We start from the raw sequence: 26,122 nt of genomic DNA on the forward strand, positions 1-26,122 counted from the left end.
TTCATTATTCATCTGAATTTATCTCAATTTTATTCTTTTTTTTTTTTTTTTTTTAGGTTCATTTTGTTTTCTGCACTTCAGACACAAGACGTGGATGTATGATACCATTAGATTTTACCAGGGTTTCACTATTTTCAATCACTACATTTTATCTGTGGGTTTGTGTTTGTGTGTGTGGATACCTCTGCAGCACATGTGTGTGTGTGTGTGTGTGTGCAAGTGTGTGCAAGTGTGTGCAAGTGTGTGCGTGAGAGTGAGCGCGTGCATGTGCGTGTGCCTGCCCGTATGTATGAGTGTGTTTGCAAGTTGAGTGTGTGTGTATATGTGTGTATGTGCGTGATCAAGATTGCAGATACAGTACTTTTTATTTCGTTTTATTTTCATTACCGCTCTCCTGTTTCGTACCATTAACTGTGTTCATTTTGTCATCAATTTTTAAGACACGATCATTTCTCCTCCCCTTCACTGTGGTATTTGCTATGATATTCATTTTTACATAAACCATCTGCTTTTTTGTTCTGAACCAGCGCAATCCAAAGGAAATGTTGTATCCCAGGCTTTGATAGTAGGTCTGTTCACTGCAGATCGGCTGTGCAAGCTTTACATTGAGTCTCCTTTTATTATTTGATCCTTAGTGGGAGCACAAGGCGTTTCAATAAAATTTCAATGATAATAAACATAAAAAGTTGATATAAGGTCTGGGTGTTTTCTTTTTTCTTTTTTTTCTGGGTCTGTCTTTCTTTAACCTTTTCACTGTGTTGGGTTTGTGGATGTGTGTGAACACTTTTGGCCAGCAGATGGCGAAAAGAGCACATGACATGACAGACTCTCGCGTCTAAAATTAGGATTAATTGAACCTTAGTCGTAGATCACATTATTCTGAGGTATGTGGAGAGAGATGGAGAATCAAGGGAGGGGCTGTTTGGGTCACACACCCCACCACAGGACTATTGGTGGTGTCTGATAAGAAACACACATTTATCTTCCACTGTCTTCTGTTGTCCATCACAGCTGATAAACTATACAGAGTAACTCCACCTCCAGAGGTTTGAACCAAACAAAGGTCCAGAGTAAAAGGACGAGTCTGGTGATATTCTACGTTTTACTGACCATGAACAACTCCTATAAAAACACCAAAACAAAGAATGAATCAATCAACCTGGATGGTTAAAAAAAAGAGCTTTCTGTTTTGCCAAATCCACAAACACAAAGATTTAAACCTGTGGGATACAAACTACAAATAACACACATCAATAAGCCACATCCTGACATGTCTCTTCATCACCATGAACCTGGGCATTGTAATTTATTTTGACAAGCTGAAAACACTACCAACAAATACAATAAATACTCAATTCTAAAAACTACAGTAACCCAATTTTACACCATTATTTAGCCTTTTTATGTTCCCCTCTACTGCTGCTATAAGAGGAATGAATGAGCTTGAACAGGGGTGAGAGGAGGTGAAGCCAAAGTAATGAGTAACAGAATAATATATGATAATTTTGGTATTTTCATAGGATTTGTAGAGAATAACAGAAGCATAGAATATCACCAGACTAGTCCTTTAAATTTAACATTGAACATGTGGGCAGGAAATTTGTCCAACAATGCCGTCACATTATAGGATGTTGGACAATATAAGAATAAAAAACATTTGAAAAGATGAAATAAAGTAAACATACTGTATGTTGGTAAGGGTTTAGCATACGAACTAGAAACAGGGTAAACATGTGACAGAATACAAATAAACATAAATTGTAACTTACCTGACTCATATGCGCCTCTCCAGGCTCATTCAGCTGCAGTTTAAATACATACATAGATATATAGAGCACTTCATTAAACCTGCAGATAGTAACCACAATAACTGAAATTTAACAACACTCACTTTTTTTTTTTTTTTTTTTTTTAGAAATATTCCTTTTATTTTGCATATTTGTTTTAAATGTGATGTATGGCTTGGTTTATGACTACTAAGCACTGAGAGACTCCAGTACTATCTCTAAAGCGTATGTCTGTGCTCTGCAGCAGGACAAAAAACAAAACAAAGAAACAACTCTGACCAGTACAATGGGCTGGAGAAAAAAAAAAAAGGAGCTTGGTCCTCACTGGTGTATACTGCATCACTTGTGTTTCTCTGTCACACTCACTCACACACACACACACACACACATACAAACAGATACCAAATACACTCACACACATTCAGCAGCAACATATACTTTTCGACACCTACATCCAAACATATTGTACTTGATATGTATCGACACAGCTATGTAATTTAAGTATCATAAAAACCAGATCCAGGCTCCTTTGCCCCAAAAGTTACAGGTCACAAAATATCCTAATAAGCGACTGCAGGGATGTCATGTGATGACTATTATGTTGTAAGTGTTAACAAAGTCTCTCTCAGTAGCAGTATGAAAACAATATACCAGTGTTGTCGACCTTATTCGTGCTCGTTTCATCATCGTAATTGCATATTCTGTTAAACTGTGATTATCACCATTATAATAACTTGTCAGCAGTTGAACAAAAGGGAGTACAGTAACCATTTTGTTCATTTGAGATGAGAGACTAATAAAAATGACAAACTGAACCAGGTACAGAGAGAGAGAGAGAGAGAGAGAGAGAGAGAGAGAGAGAGAGAGAGAGAGAGATCTCTAAGGCCATAGACAGAAACATAACCTTGACGAGGAGGTAATTGGACCTGTGTTTCTGAAAGAGGAACAGGCTCCCAGCTTGGCTAATGTCCAGCATTCAGCTCAGTACCTTTGGAGAAACTGCAGCTGCAGCATCATGTCAAACAGACATATTTTTCATAGTCTCTGCCGATGCGTTCGCCAGCAGTCGGACTGCCTCCAACCTCTGCAATGAGGGTCAACGGTGAGAGACAAAAAGTCCAGTGGATTACCAGTCGTCTCTTTCTATAGTCCCTGACTTCTGTCCTTTTATGAAAAACATTCAGATCTTATGCTGATGACAATAGCAATAAAACATTTATTACAACAATAATATATATATAAAAAATCAGGAATGAGAGTGGTTTCTAAAAAGCCCTTTTTTTTGTTTTTATTAAATCACACCCTCTTCCTGGTGATCCAGTCTCATCCTGATGATGCCGCGTCTCGACAGCCTCTCTCCTCCTACTGAGTCGTCGCTTCATTGGCTCCAGCTCGGCTCACTGCATGCGGTCAGGCTGGTGCAGCGGGTAGTGGAGGAAGGCCTGTGGGGCGGCGGACACGGCGGTGAGCGCGGCCAGAGGGTTAGGGTGGATGGCAGCGGCCGGAGGGGTCGGGGATGCGGTGAGAGCCGGCGCCGGCGTCCCGGGGGAGAAGCTGTAGCTGAGGTAGCCAGCAGAGGGCGACGGTGAGGGGGTGTAGGGGTACTGCTCCAGTCCTGTGGGGGTGTAGTGGCTGTAGGCGGAGCTGTAGTCCAGGTAAGGGGAGGCGAGCGCTGCTGCTGCTGCTGCTGCAGGGCTGAGCTGGGACTGGAGGACCAGACTGGGCTGGAGGAACGCCTGTGGGTAGACGTACTGCTGGGTGAGCCTGCACACACACACAGAGGAGAGGAGAGGAGGAGAGGAGAGGAGAGGAGGGTTAGGGCAAAAAGAAAATTAACCAATTAAAAAAAGAACATCTGACATTTATTTTCATTATTGATTAATCTGCCAATTATTTTCTCAAAGTAATTGTTAGTCTGGAAAACACCAGTGCCCATGCAGCAAAATTAAAAATGCTCATCACAGTTAGAACAAGTTGTTGTCGTGCACAGTCCAAAACGCAAAGATATTCAACTTACTATGATTTAAGAGCAGGAAAAACTCCAACGTTTGAGAAAGTCAGAGCTCAAATGTTTGGTATTTTTGCCTTCTTTTTTTGATCTATTAATTGTTTGAGTACCTTTTGGTAAAGAAAAAACCAAATATGTTGATCACATAATCAACTACATGCTGCAATGACAAAAGCATTTTAGTGTAAGTTTTATTTGTTTAGTTTTTTTTTCTTTTTAATCAAATGCCCAGAGATTTTTCGGCACTCATTCTCAAAATGAATAAAATTAAAATGTTGATCTGACAAAATACTATAAAAACAAGAAAATTTAGATCTGCCATCTTGCACTCATGCAATGGATCTGCGGATTAATCAATAAAAGGAGATAGTCATTAAATGCAAAATGTTACAGATGTGGCTGATATTTTAACTAAGACCCAAGAGTGAGAGAAGTGTTTGATACTGGAGGAAACACACACACACACGCACACACAGGCCTGACCTCATTCATCCCCACGTCTGAATATCCAGTGGCAATGTCAGAGAAATCTGATTTATGTGTGTGTGCGTGTGTGAGATCTGCCCTGATTATTCTGTGTCATTCAAGCAACGACTGCAACCAGAGACACACACGTGTTGCACGTTAAACACTTACCACAAACAGTTTCATACGTGAGCCGTTCCCTTATCCACACATATCAAAAACCAGAGTTTTCCTTTAAGAGCAATTAGCAGCAGTGTTGCCTTTAAATAGACCTCCTCCTCCCTTGTGTTTAAGTTTAATTAGCACACTGCCTGAGAAATTTTCAAAAAGAAACACTTTGTTCCAAATGGAAAATCGATATAGGAAAAGTAAAAAGCTCGATAGGAATTGATTTTGATCACAATCAGTTGTATTTTTCTAAATAAAAAAAGTGATCTCTGAATACAACGGCTGAGCCCACTCACACACACACACATTGAAGCTGACACAACAGATGTAACGTATGAGCTCTTTGGTTCTGTGAGCAGTAATGAGGGGAAAAGGCGCTCCTCTGTCCTCCTGTATCCACTCATGCCCTTGCCTCAGGCTGCTCACTTAACCTGCAACCGCCTCCGTTACATCTGGCAACAGCAACAGTGATCATATCAGAGGAACTAGGTTACGTTGCTGCTGCTGCTTAAGTAAAAACAACAGAACATGACAGTATTTAACAGTTACGCTCTCATGATGGGGGCCGAACAGTGAAAGCCATTAGCCTGACCTGAGCAGAGCAGCGACAGGCGGCGGCTGCTGCTGCTGCTGTTTGGCCCCAAACAGAGTGGGGGCTGAGATCAGGTGTGATTACACAACAAACACTAAGTCTGGGCCTGTACACACCCACTGCTGCTGTGTACACAACACACACACACACACACACACACACACCAGCATGTATAGTACGCCTGCCATTGTATGTGAATACAGTTTAAACTTATTTGACCTTCTTTAAACTTATTTCTGCTGCGTGAAATAGAGCGGTGGTTCTGAAACTTTTACGTCAAGGACCATAAACTGACACAAATTGGACCACAGACCCTGATTGGACTAAATTTTGAGACAAACACCGTAAATACACAAATATTCGTTCTGAGACTGAATTATTACTTTCTTGGTCAATGCACGTTCAAATTAGGACCAATGGCGTGACATTTTGGAAACATTTTTGAGATATATCTGGAGAAAAAATGTAATATTTCTGGGAAAAAGTGGTAAAATGGTCAAGAAAAAAGTGATAAGATTTCAAGAAAATGTTGGGGACTGCAAAAAGGGAACCACCAAGTCTCAAATAGCCTACTTTTTGTTTGACTTTGTTTCTGTCTTTCTTTATCTCTACCAGCTCAAACAGTCCAGTCCAGTTCTACTGGAGGTTTCTGCCTCTTTACTTTAAGTGTTTCCTCAGTTCTGTCGCCAACTGTTATTGGAAATTGTTGGGTCTTGGTAAAGATAAGGAGGTCGGGACTTCATCGATTTGGAAAGCGCATTTATTTCTTCTAAGTTTCAGTTTCTGCACAAGCCCTGACTTTTCAAACAAAAATTGAATTTCCAAAAGTTTTCATATTCAGCAGCTTAAAACATCTGAGTGTGTGAATGTCAGCTGACGCAGAAGTGTGACTGTAGCCTCAGTTACTTCACCAATCTGCACAGAAATATATCATAACAAGCCCATTGATGATTTGGTTTGTTCAGTCATTTTTTTTTGACCCATTCGTTTTTTTAGGTGACATCTCATGGCCACATTATTTACGACAGGAGGGAGAAATGCAGTGATGTAGTATAGAGAGCTAACATCCTTACCAGGAGGTGGATGAGGTGGATCGATGGCTCGATCAGACTCAGGACTCTCATGCAGGAACATGAGGTTTGATTCTTACAAGTCGTATTCATGCAGGCATGATAACGTTGTGTTCATTAACCAAACTGCCTACTGTAAACCTAAAAAACAACAACAACAAAAAACAGCCTCTTTAGTTGTTTAGGTTGAAGAACCTGTTGCTTTTCTTACACGAGCCTCGTCCTAAACTCCAAACTGATGAAAACTAAAATGCATGAATCTCCCATTTGGTCAAACAACCAAAACATATCAAACTGTGGCAGAAGAAAACTTGCTCACACACGACACGTCTCCGTCATTCACAGTAAGAAGCTGATTGAGAAAATCAGTCTTGACTCAGCTGAGAACAAGGCAACAGCTAACCCCCACTAGAGATAAAATCTGCAGACTGATGACATACAACAACATAAAGTCAAAACAAAACTGAAGCTTGTGACACCCCCCTCCCTCTCTCCCCTCCCTCTCTCTCTTTAGTCCTCCATATCCCATCTCTCCTTGCTCCCTGTTAGGCTCTCCCAGAGCAGAAGTGCAGTGTCATTCCCACGGCTGTGTGCTGCTGCCTGCCTGCACCGGCCTGACTGATCCAATGTGACAGTGGCATCGTACGAGAGGGAGCTGCGCCTCGCCTCGCCTCGCCTCGCCTCTCTCCTCCCCGTGCCTAGCTGGCATCATCACTGGCTGTCAAAAACACATACAGTATACACACACACACACATACACACACAAAGTCAAACACACTCAGACATAAATTACAAAGCTCTCTGCAGAAGTGCAAAGCGAGCCTGAGTGAAACAAGTATAATACACACACTCAGTTAACAGGTTCTGTGTCGTCTGTTAAGCGGAGGAGGAGAGGAGATACGGATAAGTGTGTGTAAGTGTGTGTGTGAGAGAGAGAGAAAGAGAGGGAGAGAGAGAAAGAGGGAGAGTGGGGGGTTCAGACATGGCAAGGCTAATTGGCGCAGCTGCATCAGCGTACGCTCACTAACAGACCCATGAGAGCAGAATAACCTCCACTGACTCCCCTCGCCCTCCCCTCCCCTCCCTCCCGGCAGGGTTTACTCCCTCACAGCCAGCTTCCTCCAGCAGGATAAAAGACAGAGGATGTACTGAGTAAGAAGAATAAAATAAAAAAAAGTTGGAAAAAAAAAAACATCCGCTGATTCTTGTGTGTGTGTGTGTGTGTGTGTGTGTGTGTGAGGGTCGAGGTCAGGAGGAGGAGGAGGAGGACTGAGCGAGAGAAGGGAGAGATGCTGAGAGGTGAAGGATCAGCCATCATATCCTTCATGCCTTAGGACAGCCACGCTTTTAATAGTTCGGATGAGGGATGTGACGAGGGTGAGTCAGTCAAAGATACAAACACACACTCATGGACACGCACACGGATGACCCTCCGTCCTCTCTCCACGAACACACACACACACACACACACACAGACACACACAGCTGGAGGGAGGGTGAGTGATAGAAAGGCCAACATCAGCGCTGGACACTCAGCTCTCATATCAGCAAGCACAAGCTGCACTTTCACTTGATTAAGGCAAATGAGGCTGCGATAAGTTTACTGGATGTTATCATGTCAGTCAATATGTCTCTGATTGTCTGTGCTGAAAATGACTGTGTTAATAAAAAGTCCTTCACTTTTTTTCACTTTTTGTTTGTTTGTTATTCTTGAATGAGTGGAAACAAATATGTAAAAGTCAGATTATTATAAAGGTAACACTTTATTTGATGCCTTATCTCTATAACGCATTATATCATTTATAATGATAATTATAATATAAAATATAATTATATATCATAATGCTTTATAACAATAATCATAACACACTATAAAGCATTTTATCATGACTTATAAGGTCAGGTATTATAATACGTTATAATTGTTAGTAACTCGCTGACAATGCCCACATCGATAATGCATTATAAATATAGTTATAATGTGTTATAATTGGCTTATAAACGTGTATAACTATCATTATAAACACTCATAAATTATCATAAGGCTTTATAACAATAAGCATAACACATCATAGAGCATTATAACTCTATTGTAATACTTGACCTTATAAGCCATTATAAAATGCTCTATGATGAGCGTTTATAATGATTGTTAAACATGTTTATATGCCAATTATAACACATTATAACTATATTTGTAATGCATTATCAATGTGGGCATTGTCAGCGAGTTACTAACAATTATAACGTATTATAATACCTGACCTTATAAATCATGATACAATGCTTTATAGTGTGTTATGATTATTGTTATAAAGCATTATGATCATTTATGAGTGTTTCTAACTAGTTATACAATGCTATAACTGCATTATAACTCATTCTGGTTATAATGCATCATAGAGATAGGTGTCAAATAAAGTGTTACCATAAGGATTGTGTATATATAAGGATGCAACAAAACAAAATGTTCAAAGACCTTTTGAATGCACTGTATTGGCTATTTTTCTTCTGATTAGAGTGAGATTTCCCTCGATCAGTTAAAACTGAGAGAAACCACAAACCTTTGACCCATTAGATTGAGAAATGACTCTGTGTCAGTGTCCGGCTATGATCGTGCATATGATAAAACACATCATGTGCTTCAAATCTTGGCTCTTGATGAACTTTTATCCAGTTGTGACTCAGCAGCTGTTTGTTTAACATCGAGTGTTAAAACACTGAGTGTCTACAGTACCTCCCTGCTTCTTTTCTTCCTTTTCTCCCTGTCACATTCCTGGCAGATGAAACATTGTTGGTGTGATGATGATGATGAGGAGGCGCCTGCAGCCACCGAGTTAATCTGAAATGTTCAGTCATTTGTATATATTTTTTTTTAATGTATGTTCTTGTCAGTGTCTGTTTACAGCTCCATAAAGCTCAGTGAGCAGCGGGGGGGAAAGCAGGAGCTGAGGATAGTAAAAAAAAAAGACTGCAGATCAAAATGTGTGTCATCTTTTAACAGACAAATGAGCAAAATGGGTTATGATGAGCAGCTTCTAACATGATCTTCTTTTCTTTTCTTTTTTTTGGTTTATCCTTTTTATTTCAAATGAGGCTTTTCATGCGACAGAAGCGCCTCTCTCCTAATTGGGTCCCTGGGTAAGAGAAACCTACACCTGAGGGTTGGCCATCTACCTGCACCCCCCCCGACAGACAGAGAGGAACGACGACAGGCTGAGACAGAGGGAGGGGGAAAGAGAAATATACAGCTCTGGAAAAAAATTAAGAGACCACTTCAAAATGATCAGTTCCTCTGGTTTTACTATTCATGTGTTTGAGTAAAATGAACACTTTTGTTTAATTCTATAACCTACTGACACAATTTCTTCCAAATTGGAAACAAAAATATTGTCATTTAGAGCATTTATTTGCAGAAAATGGCAACAGGTCAAAATAACCAAAAAATTCTGGTGTTTTCAGACCTTGTATTGGCTAATGCAAAGAAAACAAGTTAATTCTCATTTAAAAACAACACAACACTACTTTTAAACTTAGGAAGAGTTTAGAAATCAACATTGGTGGAATAATCCCAATTTTTAATCGCAGCAGTGTTTCAAAAAAAAAAAAAAGTATTTATAATCTTTCTTCCTCATTAAATATGATTTGGTTCAGGTGATCAGCTAAGTAGAGTGAGGTACATTGAACACTGGAATCGATGGCTGCCATACATGTAGAGAAGTTGATTTATTAAGAACATTTTGGAGTGGTGGTCTCTTTATTTTTTTCCAGAGCTGTAATTCAGGAGGGCAGACAGAGAAACAACAAGAGACATAATGTAGAGAGAGAAAACACAACAGTCAGTGGGAAGGGGGGGGGTTGAGTGTAGTGTAGGAGTCGACATAATGGCGCCGAGACCATAAATGCATCTTGCAGACAAAAACAAAATGTGTGTGTGTGTGTGTGTGTGTGTCCACCGCTGAAAACTCCACGAGGCCACAGGTGTGCTGTTAGTCTGTGTCTCCCCCACCTCACCCAACACCCCCCTCCCCCTCCCCCTTCCCCTCCTCCTCCTCTCTGTCTCAACAGGAAGTGCTACTACCCCTGCTGCCACCACCCTGCTCCTCTCACCACCACACATCCATCCCCTCCCTCGACTTTTTTTCTCTCTCTCTCTCTCTCTCTCTCTCTCAAATAAAAAAAAAAACCCAACAAACCACAACATTAAAAAAAAAAAAGAAGAGAATTTCACTTCTCTCATTTCTGCCAAGCGAACACATTGGGCGCTAAAAAAGTCAGACCAGACAGCAGGCAGCCATAGGCGACAGACGCCCCCACCCCCCATCACCCACACCCCCCCTCCCTCATATGAGACCTTCCTCTGCCGACTTTAACTCTGAGCTACATTTGGCATCGGCTCGTCCTCTGTCATCTTTAAACTTAGAGCAAACACGACTGAGCTCTGCTGTGTTTGAGTTTGCCTTTTTATTTATTTGCAGTTGTTTACTCTGTAGTGTGTGTGTGTGTGTGTGTGTGTGTGTGTGTGTGTGTGTGTGTGTGTGTGTGTGTGTGTGTGTGTGTGTGCGAAGGTGGTGCCATGTGTGAGCGTCAGACACTGAAAGCCCCCCCCCCCCCCCCCCCCCCAGGAGCCCCACAGCGGTGAAGACGGAGAGTGACAGATGGATTTAGGGAGAGTTTTATGTTTAAAGGAACAGTCTGACATATTTTGGTAAACATGTATATTCACTTCCTGTAAATGAAGATGGGAAGACTGAAAAGCTTCGCCACTCACTGATGCAATTGTCAAAGCTGATTTAGTTCTGCAAATAAAACCCCCACATTAACACACAATGCGTTGTTTTAAAGGACAATTACAAAAACAAACAGCTTAGATGAGATATAACGTGAGAACTGGAGAGTTTCAGAGGTGTTATTGTGTTATTCATCCTGAATAAGGAGTTTATTTGAGGTTTAATGTGACAAAAGCACAATCAACTTTTATTCTACTATCATTATTTTTATTATGATTTCCTCCTTAAATTGTCAGATCAGTAGACTGGCAGCAGTAGCAGATGTTATTGATTCACCTCCTCAGTTACCTCAGATTTCCTTATTAAATGACCTTTGAGATGTTGTATGCTCTGTCTGTCATTACAAAGAACATCCTATCTTATAAAAGTCTATCTACGGGACATTTTTATTTGATTTGAGTAACATATTAAAGCCCCAGTACAGACTTTTCATTTAGTGTTGATTTTGGCGGCCCCTGTGGACGAAAACGGTGGCGTTTTGCCGGAATGAAGACTACATTTCCCACTGTAGTGAAGACGTTTGTCAGGCCGGAGCGTGTAGATTTGTTTTGGAAAGAAGACAGGACTTGCTTTGAAAACTTCTTCTTTTTTTTAGCAGCTATCTGCAGCGTGCGTAGTAATGTATCTATTCATATCGTTTCGTCAGTGGTCCGACCCGACCATGCCTTCCAGAGGTATAGAAGTACACTGTTAGCCTTTTTCCTGCTGTTTTACAATAACATACTGGCAGCACCGTTGCCTGCTTATTATTGTAAACGACTGTTACAGTAGTTACTGTAAACGGCTAATACAGTATGAAGCAGGCAACGGTGCTGCCAGTATGTTACTGTAAACAAAAACTACAATATGTTACTGTAAATGAAAACTACAGTATTAAGCAGGCAACGGTGCTGCCAATATGTTACTGTAAATGAAAACTACAGTATAAAGCAGGCAACGGTGCTGCCAATATGTTACTGTAAATGAAAACTACAGTATTAAGCAGGCAACGGTGCTGCCAGTAAATTATCCTTACTGTTATACCGTTTTACAGTAAGAAATGTATTACTGAAAATATTGATGTATATTATTGAACTGCAGTGGCCTGTAGATTACTGTAAAATAAAAAATACTTACAGCGATATGCAGTAAATTCAAATTCTTTATTTAAAAACATACACACAAAAACAGTACAAATTTTGCAATACATAAACTTTTTTAAAAATCAAAACAGTATCAAATTCAAGTATGAAATTCATAGTTTCACTAACAACAGTTGTAGAATTTCGTTACAATTAATTCAATACAACAATACAATTCATACAATATGAAAGTACAAAGTGCTTACAAATGTTTGAAACATAAACACTTTTCAAAGAGTTAAAGACTGAATCAAATTTTATGCCATGTACTAACTTAAAGGGACAATTAGGAGTTTTGGAAAGCGGAGTGTTTTCAGACTACATTTCCCATGAGCTTACGCGCGCACGGTGAAATTCTTGGACCGGCACAAGATGGAAAAAAGCGAAAACATTTGCTAAGAATGTTTTCATTGATCAAGAATAAAATTCGGAGGTTCAAAGACGATCAGATACCGTCGTAGTTTCGACCATAAACGGTGATTCGACAGCGTTATTCCCATGACCCGCCTGTTTGCGAAACCGAAAGTAGGAAATGCTGGGCGAGCCGACCACTAAATAATATCAAAATTACTATAAAGACAAAACAACATATTTATTGAAAATTGACCCATTAACAAGTGGTAACGTAGATTCATCCACATTAATATTTGACTCCTCGTTGTCCCTTTAAAAAAAAATAAAAAATTCCCAGGAAAGGTTGAACAATACCTCTAACGATGGGGCAAGGGGCCAGGGGAGGCCACAGACCACAGAGCTTCGTTTGGTGATGGGTGTGTCGATCAGTGGGATGTTGGAAGGACTTCAGTGGAGAGTATCTTTCTGAGGTAAATGAAGGAGATAGTTAGATGGAGAAGATGTGTTTAAAGATCACCTGCCAAGGGCTGGTAAACTACACTACACTGAACACACAGATGCCACACTATCCAGACCTTAATTTGTGTAAGATTTTATCTGGTTTGATTTAGACAGACATCTTTCCCCTGTTAACAAGGCCACATCACTGTATAGATGAAATTTGTTCTTTACAACCACAAATTTCAGAATGTGTGAGATGGTTGAAAGTTTTCCTACCTATGAAATTTATAGCTGGAATTCAAGTGTGTGTGCATGTGTGTGACTGTCTGAACATTTCAGGCTAACTAACATCATTCAGAGTAACGTCATGCTAAGCAAATGTTAATTCAAGTCAAGTTTAATCAAGATGTTTAATTTGTACAATACAACTTACCAGAATCTGACGCTCTGGTTAGACAGCCCAGTGCCAGAGGCCCCTGGCCAGTCTAAAGGTTCCTCTCTCCTGTCTGGATTTTTCTGGAGCCTGGTATTCACCTGCTTCTCTGGAAGGTCCCTTCCTGCCTCCTGATGCTACAACCAACACAAACAAACAGACACACACATTAAGCACATACACAATTGGCTGCGCCACTTATCAATAGCATTTCCAATTTATATTTTTCCTTACATAAAAACTCTCTGGTTAGACAGCCCAGCACTGGAGTTGCATGGCCAGCCTAAGGTTCCTCTCTCTTGCCTGGACTCTCTTGGAGCCTGGTACACACCCCCTTCCTTGGAATGTCGCTTCCTAATGCTACAAACAACAAATTAAACAGATGTATAAAGCAACGTATAGATTCAGCTGCACCACTTAATTTATATTCACAAACTACCATACAAAAATTCGATCACTTTCCCATATCTTTATATTTTTTCCAAAAATAAAACTTTCAATACTTTGATACTTTTGCCACAAATTCTGTCAAACTTTTAAGAATTTCAAAGACCTAAGGGAACCCTGGGAGTGTAGTGATCTTTTCGCTTTTAGGTGCTTTGTATCACCTAATCCAAACTACGGTACATTACTAGAAAATACACAAACTGTTGTTTACTGTAAATTATCTATAACAACTGTTATCAACAACGGTACCTTACTTGAAAATGTATTAGTGTAGTTAACTGTAAATAATCCAGTAGGTAACCATTTTTGCTTTGTGGGCCCATGATGCATTGTATAAGAGACCAGTATCATACCGTATTTTTGAAATTATACAGTTTTGTACTGTTTTCAATGTTTCTAAGATTTTTACTGGGCATTTTAGTTGACAGTCAAGGCTTTCACAATGGTATTGAATCAAATTAATATTACAGACGCACACACAAGATTATAAATCATAATCTTCTCGACAAGAAACGTGACTGGGCTGGCTGCCTGACTCTCTAAACAGAGTGAGCGCAAGGGACCACAATAGCAAGTAGGCTAAGGCTATCCTAGCATGCTACTAAAGCTAGGACATTAGGGACAAAAATAAAAATATATATATTTTAACGGACTCAAGTCTGCAGGACTCACACGGGAGGGCTTGGGTGTTACACCGAGCAGCATACAGCAGTTTGGCCGCATTCAAATGATCATATTGTATGAACATTTATCACCAGAGAGCACATAGCCTAACTAGCTACTTAACGTTACCTCCTGCCATGAAACACAGACACGCACGCACATAGACCCAGGCAAATTAATAATGTTTTGGTGTCTAGTGGTGTCTATCTAGATGTTAATCTTCTACATGACTTTAGCAGTTACATAATGTTAGCTAACCTTGGTCAGTAAGTAGCTATGTGTTTGTGACTGTCTGAACATCTCAGGCTAATAACATCATTCAGAGTAATGTTAGCATTATGCTAAGCAAAGGTTAAATCAGGTCAGGTTTAATCAAGACGTTTAATTTCTACATTTAAACTTACCGCAACGGTGTAGCCTCTCTCCACCAAGGTTGATGAATGAACTTTACTTGTCCACCGTCTTCTTCGTCCTCTTCTTTTGTTTAACGTAACTGGCAACTGGTAAATGGCTTTTAGATGCATTCCCGCCTAATCCAAACTACAGTACCTTACTAGAAAATACAAAAGTGTAGTTTACTGTAAGTAATCTAGTAAATAACTGTTTTTGTTTTGTGGACCCATGCTACAACAGTATACTACTGCATTTTTTAAATTATACAGTAATATACTCTAGTTTATAATAAAACTCCCATGATGCAATGCATGTTACAGTTTTATACTGTTCAATGTTTTTAAGTTATTTTACTGGACATTTTAAAGTAATTAACTGTAGGTTTTACAGCAAAGGCTAACAGTGTAGACTACTTAGAAATAGCGTATCTTCACACTGATGGGCTCATTTGCTGTTGTAGGTAACAGAGACACATCAGCAGAAACCAGAGACTTCTGCGTATCCAGTTAAAAGCTCCGTACAGGGGCTTTAAGTAAGAATAACCCCCAAAAAAGTGACTATCTTTAACAGCACATCACGTTACATATTAGTGATAAAGATCAAATGAGGAAGAGCAGCGGTGTCAGTATCATCATGAGAGGAAACTGATGCTGTACATCTGGTTCTTATAATCTTTATCAGGCCTGTTGAGACCTTGAGCTTTATCTTTCAGATGTCTCTTTAAAAAAAAAAGAAAAAAAAAGAAAAGAACTCCTTCACCTTGCCAAGAAATGTCTGAAAGTGACTGCAGTCATACTGATCATGTCAAAGCCACATCCAGCCTGGCAGCAGACTGATCTGATCCGGACAGATGTGCCCTTTGCATGTACTAAAGCTGAAAAGCAGAACAATTTAACACACTATAGGTTTGTTTATGCCTCGTTTGAATGTGTAGGTTTTTTGGATTTAGGAGGTTTTCCCACCTCAGCTCTCTCTCTCTCTCTCCTCTTATCATCATGATTTAATGCTGTTGTTGTTGTTGTTGGGTGCAAACTACAGACTGTGATTTCCTACATTCAACCAGAATGACAATGGCAAACCACAGACAGCTTGATTTACCGTGTGTTCATTTTACGTCGTCGTGCAAGCGGAGGGAGAGAGAGAGAGAGAGAGAGAGAGACGAATACCAGCGGTGACAGCAGCAGAAGCAGCAGTTTGAGTTTCCTGTTGTAAAGACGCGAAGCTGCCATTCACTCGGAGTAAAACACCTCGTGCAGCTGTGCTGTGCTGAAATCTCCTGAGGTTACGGTTGTTGGTATCGCTTCTTCTTCAACAACTGATTCCCCCCCCCCCCCCCCCCCCTTCAACGCAGCTTAATAATAAAAAAACAATGAAACTGACGCAGGTTTGTGAGAAACATTGTTGTTTTTGTTGGAAAGGAAAGTGAATGCGCCAAAAGGATTCAACAACACACTGAAGAAGAATCATTCCTCTCATTTCCAACATAACGATTGTCTTCTTTCCTCAGTTTTAGATCAATAGTCATAATTATCTTCATCATTTTCATTTTCCCCAATTAACAGATTAATTGTATGCATCACTTTATTTATTTAACTCAGCTTCTTGTTCCATTTATTTCCTCTTATTCACTAGGCATATGCAATACCCCTTCTCTTTTGTACCCAGAATTTCCAAAGAAAATGGTCGCAGGTCTTTTCAATACAAAGCGCCAACTGATTGGAATAACCTTCAGATCCATTACTTCCCTTCACTGTTTTAGGTCATCTTTATTTTCGTATGTGAGTACAACATGTTCATGTTTCTAATTTGAGTAATAATCTATGTACAATATTCAGTTCAATGTATTCTCTTTTCTCCGCATATTATTTGAGGACGAGGTTGTGGGTGGGAGGGGTGGGCAAAGAGCAAGCATCTGCTTCATTTGTTTTATTTAATTGTAATTTGCTTTTCTTTTTTGTTTTGTTCTGTTTGTTTTTTTGTCTTTTTATTTGTGTTTTCTGTACTGTCTGTTTTGTAATGTTGTTTTGTGGAATGTACCTATGTTTGTACACCTGGGACCCCTCGTAAATGACATGTTGCATCTCAAGGGGCTATCCCTTAATAATAAATTCAAAATATTTTTCTTATTCTATTCTCTTGTTTTGTCCTAAACCCCAAAACATTCACTTTACAAAGACAAAACCCTCCTGTGTAGACACTGACAGCTTAAACACACAACTGTTACACACATCTCAACGCTTAAATGTGTGTGTGTGTGTGTGTGTGTGTGTGTGTGTGTGTGTGTGTGTGTGTTTGCCTTTCAGGCGTGTTAGTTGGTGTTGCTGTTCCAGGTGTGATGCTTTTGCCTCTTTCTAGGTGTCGACGCTACATGTGATTCTCCCCGGGAGCGCAGATTAAAAAAAGAGTGTCGACGACTCCCTCGGCTTCTCTAACGTCCGCCCTCGCCGTGGTGGGAGTCTTTCAATCAGCCCATCATCACTCATTCATAGACTCATCTGGGTCAGCCTCAATTCCCCCATCACTCATTCAGAAATTGAGGACTGCAATATTAATAGCACTCAGAACAGTTGAGGTTTTTAATGGACTTTCCTGTAGCCGCAAGGATCAGAACTCGTTGTCCTGCAGCGAGTCAAGTTTTGAAGGGATCTTTTTCCAAAACCACCACCTCCCTCCCTCCCTGTGTGTGTGTGTGTGTGTGTGTTTCTTAAAATACCTCCAAAAAACAGAAGAACCCATCCGTAGAAAGTTACAACATGAGTTTCAGAGAAGCCGGGCACACCTATCCCAAAATAGCAGAGATTTCATTTCAAAATGACACTTGCAAAATCAACAGCAACTCCCACAGAGCAGCTGTGACACCGGTTGATAATATATAAACTCGTCTGCAAAAACCGCCTCAGCAACAGTGATACGCACAATAAGAGCAGTCAGTCAGTCGGTAGAGTTGGACATGCTCGGCTTATACAACAAGAAGCTGCTGGGTTTCGACCTGCAGAGTCTCTCTCTGTAGTCGTTCTCTCTCCCTGGGAGTGAATCACCCTCCATGCTTCACTCGGGGACTGAGTCATTAAGGCTTCGTACTGTGTTCATACTGAAACTCAGGGAGACAGGATGAAGAGGCAGACGCCCTTCACATGTGGATTACTGTGAGCCTCCGAGCAGCTCGAGTTTCTGAGCAGCTATACTGCCTCTGCTGCCAATCTGCTCTCCATGTACAATGGGAGTGGGTGATCTGGGCAAAATCCTTTATCACATTGAATATGATTTGATTTAGTTAAGAAAATCTGACACTAACCAGCGGATTTAATAACTGACAAATGAAGGTACTTCATATCTTTTAAGGCTCCTCGTTGTTATTGATTAATCTGCTGCATGAGAAAAACAAATAAACTATCCTACATGAAGCATCAGGCCGTGTCATACTTTAATTATACTTCCCATGTTAACTCTGTGTGCACTATGTGATATTTCATAGAGAGATGGTAGCTTCTTCACTGCTTTGTCTTGTTACTGACCGGGAGACTTACTAAGGTTTATGTTATGTTGCCTTCAGTGGGACAGAGAGCTGTGTTGCTGGTTTGCAGTAAAGATGCAGCATCAGTCTTTCCTCATCTTTTACAACTTCACCCTCACTATCAGCACAAGACAACTAAACTTCCCTGCAGCAGTTTTCACCGACGATGCTCCAGTGTAGCCATAATGTATTGACATATGTTATAGGAGAGGCCACAATCCCATCACTTGAGAGATATTAAAGAGGAACTATGCAAGATTTTTTTTACCTTGATTTAACATCTTCGGAGTAATTGTGATGGTTGAATGACTTGTTATATCGAGAATGGAGTCTCTCTGCCTTACACATCACGTCTCTTGGCCAAAAACCAAACTTGCAACTAAGATCAGCTCCTCTGACCCGTTGTCCTAGCTCTCGTCTCACGAGAGAAACACGGACTGCATTATGGGGTAACACTTTATGATAAACACACTATTAAGCATTAAATACTGAATTCATCATTTATAACACATGAATACACATTAGTATGTCATTTATAAACACAGTAAAACAGGTTTTACTCATCACTGATAAACACTAAACTGCATTAAACTACATAATAATGAGTATTCGTGCGTTATAAATGAAGAATTCAATATTTATTAATGCTTAACTAATGTTTAATAGTTTGTAATTATTATAAAGTGTTATTGTTTATGGCAGTCTCACACGCCCGGTAATCTGTAATCTCTTGTTAACGTTACAACGAATGAAACAAATGCACATGGGGGTTTGCGTTGAGTTTTTATGACAATAAAAAAATATGCACTCTGAAACTGTAGGGATGAGCTCTGCAGAGAAAAACAAGTGACCGAAACGGCGAGAAAGCGACAGACTTGCATAGTTCCCCCTTAAAAAGATGTAAATATATAACAACACCTACTGTATAGAACTGACAAATTCATGTTACATTGTGGTTTGTATTAGTGAAATCTCACAACCCTATGAATGATAAGGCAGACGGTTGATGCAACAGTCTCTGTATGAAGCTATGTGACAACAGCATTGTGTGTGTGTGTGTGTGAGTGCAGAGAGGAAAAACAAAAGAGATGGATGGAAGTTGAGGCTTGTTACACTTGCAGACAGTATAAAGTCCAAACCATGCGCGAGTGAAAATCAGAATTGAGCTCCTCATGTCTTAAACGGAGCAGAGCGACAGAGAGGCAACAGAAGACGAATCCAAAACACGACATACAGATAATAATAACGATGAAGAACGTGCATTTGGATCGTTGCAGAGTTTTTAAACAAGCATCATTAAGTGCTGTGCGACAACGGCAGAGTGGCACTTTACCCACCACCACAGCCCGAGTAAAGTGCTCACAGATGTCAAGGGCGGAGGAGTGAAATGTATTGTGTTGAAGAAGAAGAGGAGGAGGAGGAGGAGGAGGAGGAGGCAGGTGAGGGAGACAGGTGGAAATAGAGGTATTGATTCTTCTCCATCTTACCCATATTGCCTCTGAGCCCACGTAGGATGGACTTGCTGAACTCCGACAGAGAGACCTGCAGACAAAGACAAAGGGAAAGAGAGAGTGAGAGAGTGGTGATAGAGGGAGTTGGGATATTTTAGCTATCGGCAGCACACACACACACACACACATATACACACACACACACACACAACAAAAAGAGACGAGTAGACAAGGACAGAGCCGATTCTCTCTCCCTCTCTGTCTCTGCTGGTTTGTCTCAGATGTTAGCACGTATACCGGGGTATCAGAGGCGGACGGTTATTCCCTCGGCACACACACACACACACACACACACACACACACACACACACACACACACACACACACACATAAACACACATGCACACACACAAACATGCTCCAAACACTCACACAAATAATGATGCACTCTCTTCCTCACAAACATTTGTGACCTGGCTGCCTCCAGAGTTCACCAGGAATCAGCTGAGGCTGAGTAAGAAAGGAGCAACTTCTCCTCCTCCTCTTCCTGCTGCTGCCTTCCTCCTCCTCTGACTTTATTTGTCTTCATTCCTCCAGCTATTCACTCCTCTATTATTTCTCCCTTTCACTGTGCTGCCATGACTTCATCAACCCTCCTCTTTTGTTCAGACGTATATCTAAATGCACATTTTCTTTCTTTTCCAGGACAAAGACGAGACAGACGCTCTGTTATTCCTCGCTCTTAACAGTCCCGTCCCCTCTCGCTCTTCTTGTCCTCTCTCCTATTCCTATTCTCTCGCTCCTCTCAGACACAATAACAAAATACCAAGCGCTGCCATCTCCCATCAAGCTGCGCGCTCGGGGAGTTGCGTCGCAGGCCCAGGAATAGGGACACGCAGTCAGTTGTTGTTGGCGCTGCTGTTTGTCAATCACACCTGCACTCGGCGGTATTTCAGCGAGTGAGTCTTAAATAAAAAGCAGAGAGGGAGGGAGTGAGGGAGGGAGAGCTACTGTCAAGGTCTGATGTGCACCGAGACGTCAGAGCATGCACACTGGTGATGCACTGAAAAAAGAAACCCTGCAGCATGAACACTGTGCATTAACTGGAGTTTGTAAAGGGGTGAAATGTATGAATGTATGGTGGGGATGAGCAGAGACTGTTGGCTGAGTGACGAGCACAGCAGTGGTTTTTATATGTTTTTATCCCATCAACATCAAATTTGTGCATTTATTTGTCGGTTTATTGATTTTCTGCAGCTTTCAATTTGTTTCAGTGAAGCGGGAAAAGGCTTGAGATGCAGCAACAACACTTAGTTTCTGTTTTTAACACTTAAAGCAGAAGTAAGTGATATATTTGTGTTAATATAAGTCTTAAATAGTTATATCTTCCGACAGCAATCACTTACATAGAGTGTTTGGTCTGAATCACGGGTCTGTCAGTCACTCTGCTCTGCTCTGCGTCGAGGAGAAAACATTTATCGTATCCTACAGTTTTTATCCAATGAGGAGAGAGAACGGCATGCAGGGCTGTGTGTGCAGCCAAGGGACGCCGTGAATGTGGCGACGTAGGGACGAGGACTGTTATGGTGCGTTCAAGGAAACTCGTTTTTTTCCGACCTGTGAAGTTGTACCAGTTCGATCTGGTACATAGACTGTACAAAAAGACGTACTGGTACGATTTCACGGGTCGGAAGTTACGAGTGGCCGTTATAGTGACTTTCACCGGTAAAACAGGTCGGAAAAACACGAGTGGGTTGCCTGGAACGCTACAAAGTCGTAAGTTGTGACTTGAAGCTGTAATTTATGATTTCAAAAGCCTGCCTGGAACGCAGCATTAGCGAAAACGACCGGATCACTCACTTCTGCTTTAAACGCTGAGTTTGGCTTCACTGGTTACAGCGATACGATTTACCCAGTTTTGTTTTAGTGTGTTGATCATGTTTAAATAATTCACCATCACATTTGTTCTAATGAACACTAGCTGACTAACTTGAGCCGATAACACACCTGCAAGATAAAAGCACATAAACGTGGATAAAGCGTTTACATGTGGCACTATCGGAGGTTTCCACCGTCCATTATCCAGGCTTCCCAAATCAAGATGTTGAGTTTACACATAACAGAGGAATTCAAACACCTTGTCGACTAATGCACATGTAAACACAGCTAGTTTTATTGGCAGCAAGGAATATTATGATTTTACAGTTGGCGTGTGTCACTTCCTGTGCTGTGTGGGATGCTGGGACTTCCCAGATGTGAGAGACAGCTTCTGAACATCAGCCTTAAAAACACACATGGGAAAGATTCACACTATCTTCGTCATGACGTCCCTGCTGTTCATGAATGTCAGTGTCACGACTACAGCGAGATGAAAACTTGCAGCAGGAGGACACCATTTTGGATATGATGCCCCCCCCCTCCTCTCTCTCTATCTCCCTCTCTTCATCCATTTATTCAACCACTCTAAAATTAATTTGACAGCAGCAAAACTTTGACTCCGATCCAGAGGATGAAATATTCACTCCTCCTGCGTTAGAGAGCTCAAGCAAGTTTGACTTTAAACATGATGAAACATTTCCTCTCACTTTAAATGTGAAACATTGAACTCACCAAAGAACAAACATAATCATGATTCACACATCAGCATGCAAGAGGTTTTTATGACTCATAAACTTAACTGCAGTTTGACACTGGTTTGCTTAACTGCGTTCATGAGTTCAAGACTGCATAATGTAATAAAATTGTTGTGTGTGTGTTTATGTGTGTAGCGGCTAAATGATTTTGTTCTTAACCTCTTTTTTATCACCATCAACAGAGATTCTCTGCAACTATATCCTGGTATTTGCCTCTTGATCCAAACATCCATCCAAAACATCCAAGATAGAGAAAAAACATCAATGAATTCATCTGATCGCTGTTATTTCTACTGAACAAGTGTTGTCTAAGCAGTCAAAGCCTTTGTGCTTTAGAGTTTCATTTTAAACCAGAACGTATCAAGTCGGCCAGGGTTGACATGTTCCTTCACTTCCTTAAACATGGGTCCTGTAGTTTGTTTCTAGTTGATCCATAATACACATCATCCTGCTGTTACGAAGGCTTAACGGCAGACAAACTTTCAACAAATATACAATATTCACACACCTGTTGAGGAAAGGTTTGCTAAAACATAGTGCATGTCTGTGTTAGGGAATAGTTTAGTCTTACAAAGTGGAACAAATGCATGTGTGACCTGTTTTTAAAGATGTGCAGAAACCACAAAGAAACCAACAGGCTCTACTACCTACTATATGTTATTCTATAGATCCTCCTGTGTGATCGATCGACACTTACTTGTCTGCGAGCTGCGGGGCTTCGCTCCCAGATAAGCCAGGTTCACGTTGGCCTTCCTGCCGTCGATGATGGGGTTTGCGTCTTTGCACGCCCTCTCCGCCGCCCCTCTGTCCACCATGGTCACCTGTTGACAAGGAGGTCACAGCATCTCTGATTAGTATCACTCCTCCTCCATCATGTGAAAGCTGCTCTATCCGGTGTGAAGTGAAAGGGAGTGATGATCCCAACATGAACTCCCTGATGAAGCGCCGGGCTCAGAGCAGAGCAGAGCAGAGCAGAGCGGCCCCTCGGGGAGCTGCTGCCTTTGTTTCACCTCAGATGATTCAATCTCTGAGCTGAATGCAGGAGGAGACACTGACCCCCCCCCCTACCTCTCCCCCTCCCCAACACCAACACCACTACATGAAGGGAGCAATCAGTGTGTTTTACTGACTGGTAAAGTGGAGCACCGGCTGTGTGTGAGGTTGGATGTGGGCTGATATGTGGGAGGCAGACACAGACTGGACTGGCGAGGATGAGATACTGGAGTCTACCTCGAGGGAGTGAACTGAGGAGTGGGCAGAAAGCAGTGGGAAGGGGGGCAGTGAAGGTTAAGACACACACACAGACACACACAGCGCTGCCTGCCACATGCAGGCTGCAGACAGCACACAGCTCCACTCCAACAATAAATGGGCCATTGGAAATGAAACTGCAGAGCTTGCTTTCATTTCACAGCATCAGACTCTGGACTCTCATTGCAAACGGAGGCGAACGCATGGTTTGAAATCGCTGGTGTTGGGAGAAGCTGCTGCTGAGGGGGGGGATGAAACAAGCACGCCATCCCAAAGAGGAGAAAACAACTCACACACACACACACACATACACACACACACACAGTGGTCACCTCAGCTGATTGACTATGCAGAAGCAGCAGAGATAATTTGAGGTCAGTCCAGTACACATTAATCCGCTCTCTCTTCTTATCTCGCTGTCCTGTCGCTTTCTCTTTAACACACAAACTCACAGTCACACTTACACAAACAGCCAAAAACCATCCAAGCAGAGGGGGGGAGGAGGGGGAGGAGGGGGAGGGGGAGGGGGGCAGGGGCGAGGGGGGAAGGGCTGTGAGGGAGGAAGTCAAAATGAAACTACTGCAGCCTCTTATCTTGCAGAGCCAACTGACATGTCACACCTCTGTGACCAAAGACTCAACCCCCCCCCCTCTCTCTCTCTCTCTCACCCACAGCCCCCCTCCCCCCTTCTCTAACCCCCCCCTTCACACACACACACACACACACACCCACACACAGCAGAAAGAGAGAGCGAGAAAGAGAGAGACATCTGTCCACAGCTGCAGCAGCTTATTACCAACTCAAGTGTATCTGTGTGTGTGTGCTTGTTGCTGCACACAGAGCAGCACAGTGATCCCTTTACTGTGTGTGTGTGTGTGTGTGTGTGTGTGTGTGTGTGTGTGTGTGTGTGTGTGTGTGTGTGTGTGTGTGTGTGTGTGTGTGTGTGTGTGTGTGTGTTCATTTGTACTTTGGGGCAGCAGAGATAATTGATGACACACTTATATGAAATAACCTGCTACTCATGCTTGGAGCATGTGACTGCCACCACCAGACACACTGCACATGGCTGCTGCTGAAACAAAGTGCCAGTATGTGCTGCCACCAAGGCCCAGACACACACACACACTAACACACTTACACAAACACACTAACACACAATCCTGCAGGAGATTGAGATTGAGAACAGGAGATTTAAAGAGAAATACAATTAACCATACAGATAAGGTCGCTTTAAACTCATTACAGGCTGCAGCAGACATGATCTAGTGTGTTTTAAACCCTCTGACTATCTAATTGAGTCAGAGGAGCTGATAAGAGTTTAATTACAACCCACTTTTCACTCTGCATGTGTACAAGTCCTCGTTTTTTATTTTTTTATTTATCTCCTTCTAGAAAACACTTGATGAACTTACGAAGCCGTATCCTCTGGATTTTCCCGTCTGCTTGTCCGTGATCACCACCGCCTCGTCGATGTCCCCGAAAGTCTCGAAATATTTCCGAAGTGAAGCGTCGTTGGTGTGATAGGGCAGCCCGCCGACAAAGATCTTGGTGTAAGTTGTGTCTTTCTCCATGGTGGGGTGCATGATCTCTAACGGAACCCCGACGAGCTGACCCAGGAACAGCGGTGAACTCATGCGGCTTTGGAGAGGAGAAGAGAGAGAGAGAGAGAGTGACACAAAGAGAGAAAGAAGAGAAAGAGAAAGAGAAAGACAGAGAGAGAGAAAGAGAGGGAGAGCAGCAGAATAACTTTACGCTCCGCGGCCACCGATCGAGCGCCTATAGTGACGATAACTGAGCGTCCATGGCTTCAAACGCGCAGCCTCCAGATGCCTCACATGTAACAGCTGGATGTATAGTCCTCCTGACAGGTGTCTCGGACCCTCTTGTCTTCTGTCCCGGAAAAAAAGCAAAGTCTTTAAGCCTCGGTGGGCGCGTCTTGTGTGCGCTGCGTCCAATGGACGAGCGGTGCGTCTTTTCCATTGGCGCATCCCGCCTCCTGCTCCACCCTATCGCGCGCTCTCTCTCTCTCTTTCTCTCTCTCTCTCATACACACACACGCGCGCGCGCGCACACAGACACACAGGAAACCCCCACATGACAGCTGAAATACTCAACTGCCAGTGAAATGAAGAAACAGATGAATTATTTGAAATCTACTGCAGGAAAGATTAGATGTCACCAAAATATGATTCATAGGCAATGTCATCTAAAATATCAGTGATATATATATATATAATATAATATAAAATATATATGACGGGTTTAGTGGAGAAGGGGAGGAGGCTGTAAAACCACTGACTGAGACCAGGCTGATAAAATCACACAGCAAACTTTGTGAATTTTGTAAAAATTCACAGGCCTGGTTTGAACATGTTTCACCATTTGCCTCATTATTAATGTATGATTTCATGAAAACATTAATATCTTTTCATTTATTTATACATTTAACTGCTACTGTACAACTGCTGTTTTAGGAACAGGGAAATCTTCATCTGCTGAGGGGGTTTGCACAGGTGGGACGGAGCAAAGCTGATCCTGACA

At 41.7% G+C, this 26,122-nt stretch overlaps 1 protein-coding gene across 1 annotated transcript; it reads right to left on the minus strand.

Moving 5' to 3' along the window:
* Positions 1-1,947: 1,947 nt before the first annotated feature.
* On the minus strand, positions 1,948-25,474 carry rbm38 (RNA binding motif protein 38). Its single transcript, XM_083975584.1, has 5 exons — positions 25,417-25,474; positions 24,994-25,219; positions 23,028-23,151; positions 19,734-19,788; positions 1,948-3,551 (listed from the first exon to the last, which is right to left on the minus strand). Exons 2-5 carry the CDS (start codon positions 25,213-25,215, stop codon positions 3,185-3,187), a joined length of 768 nt encoding a protein of 255 aa, XP_083831710.1. The 5' UTR covers positions 25,216-25,219; positions 25,417-25,474; the 3' UTR covers positions 1,948-3,184.
* Between the last annotated feature and the right edge of the window lie 648 nt (positions 25,475-26,122).

This window comes from Trachurus trachurus (assembly GCF_905171665.1).
Source record: "Trachurus trachurus genome assembly, chromosome: 7".
Lineage (NCBI taxonomy): Eukaryota > Metazoa > Chordata > Actinopteri > Carangiformes > Carangidae > Trachurus > Trachurus trachurus.

What these genes read in the sequence shown, in the direction of transcription:
- rbm38 (XM_083975584.1), bottom strand. Translation starts at nt 25,215, where the DNA reads ATGAGTTCACCGCTGTTCCTGGGTCAGCTCGTCGGGGTTCCGTTAGAG. An exon ending in GCCCCGCAGCTCGCAGACAA is followed by an intron (nt 19,789 to 23,027) that starts GTAAGTGTCGAT and finishes CTTTGTCTGCAG; the next exon opens with GTCTCTCTGTCGGAGTTCAG. An exon ending in TGGGCTCAGAGGCAATATGG is followed by an intron (nt 3,552 to 19,733) that starts GTAAGATGGAGA and finishes GTGTGTGTGCAG; the next exon opens with GCTCACCCAGCAGTACGTCT.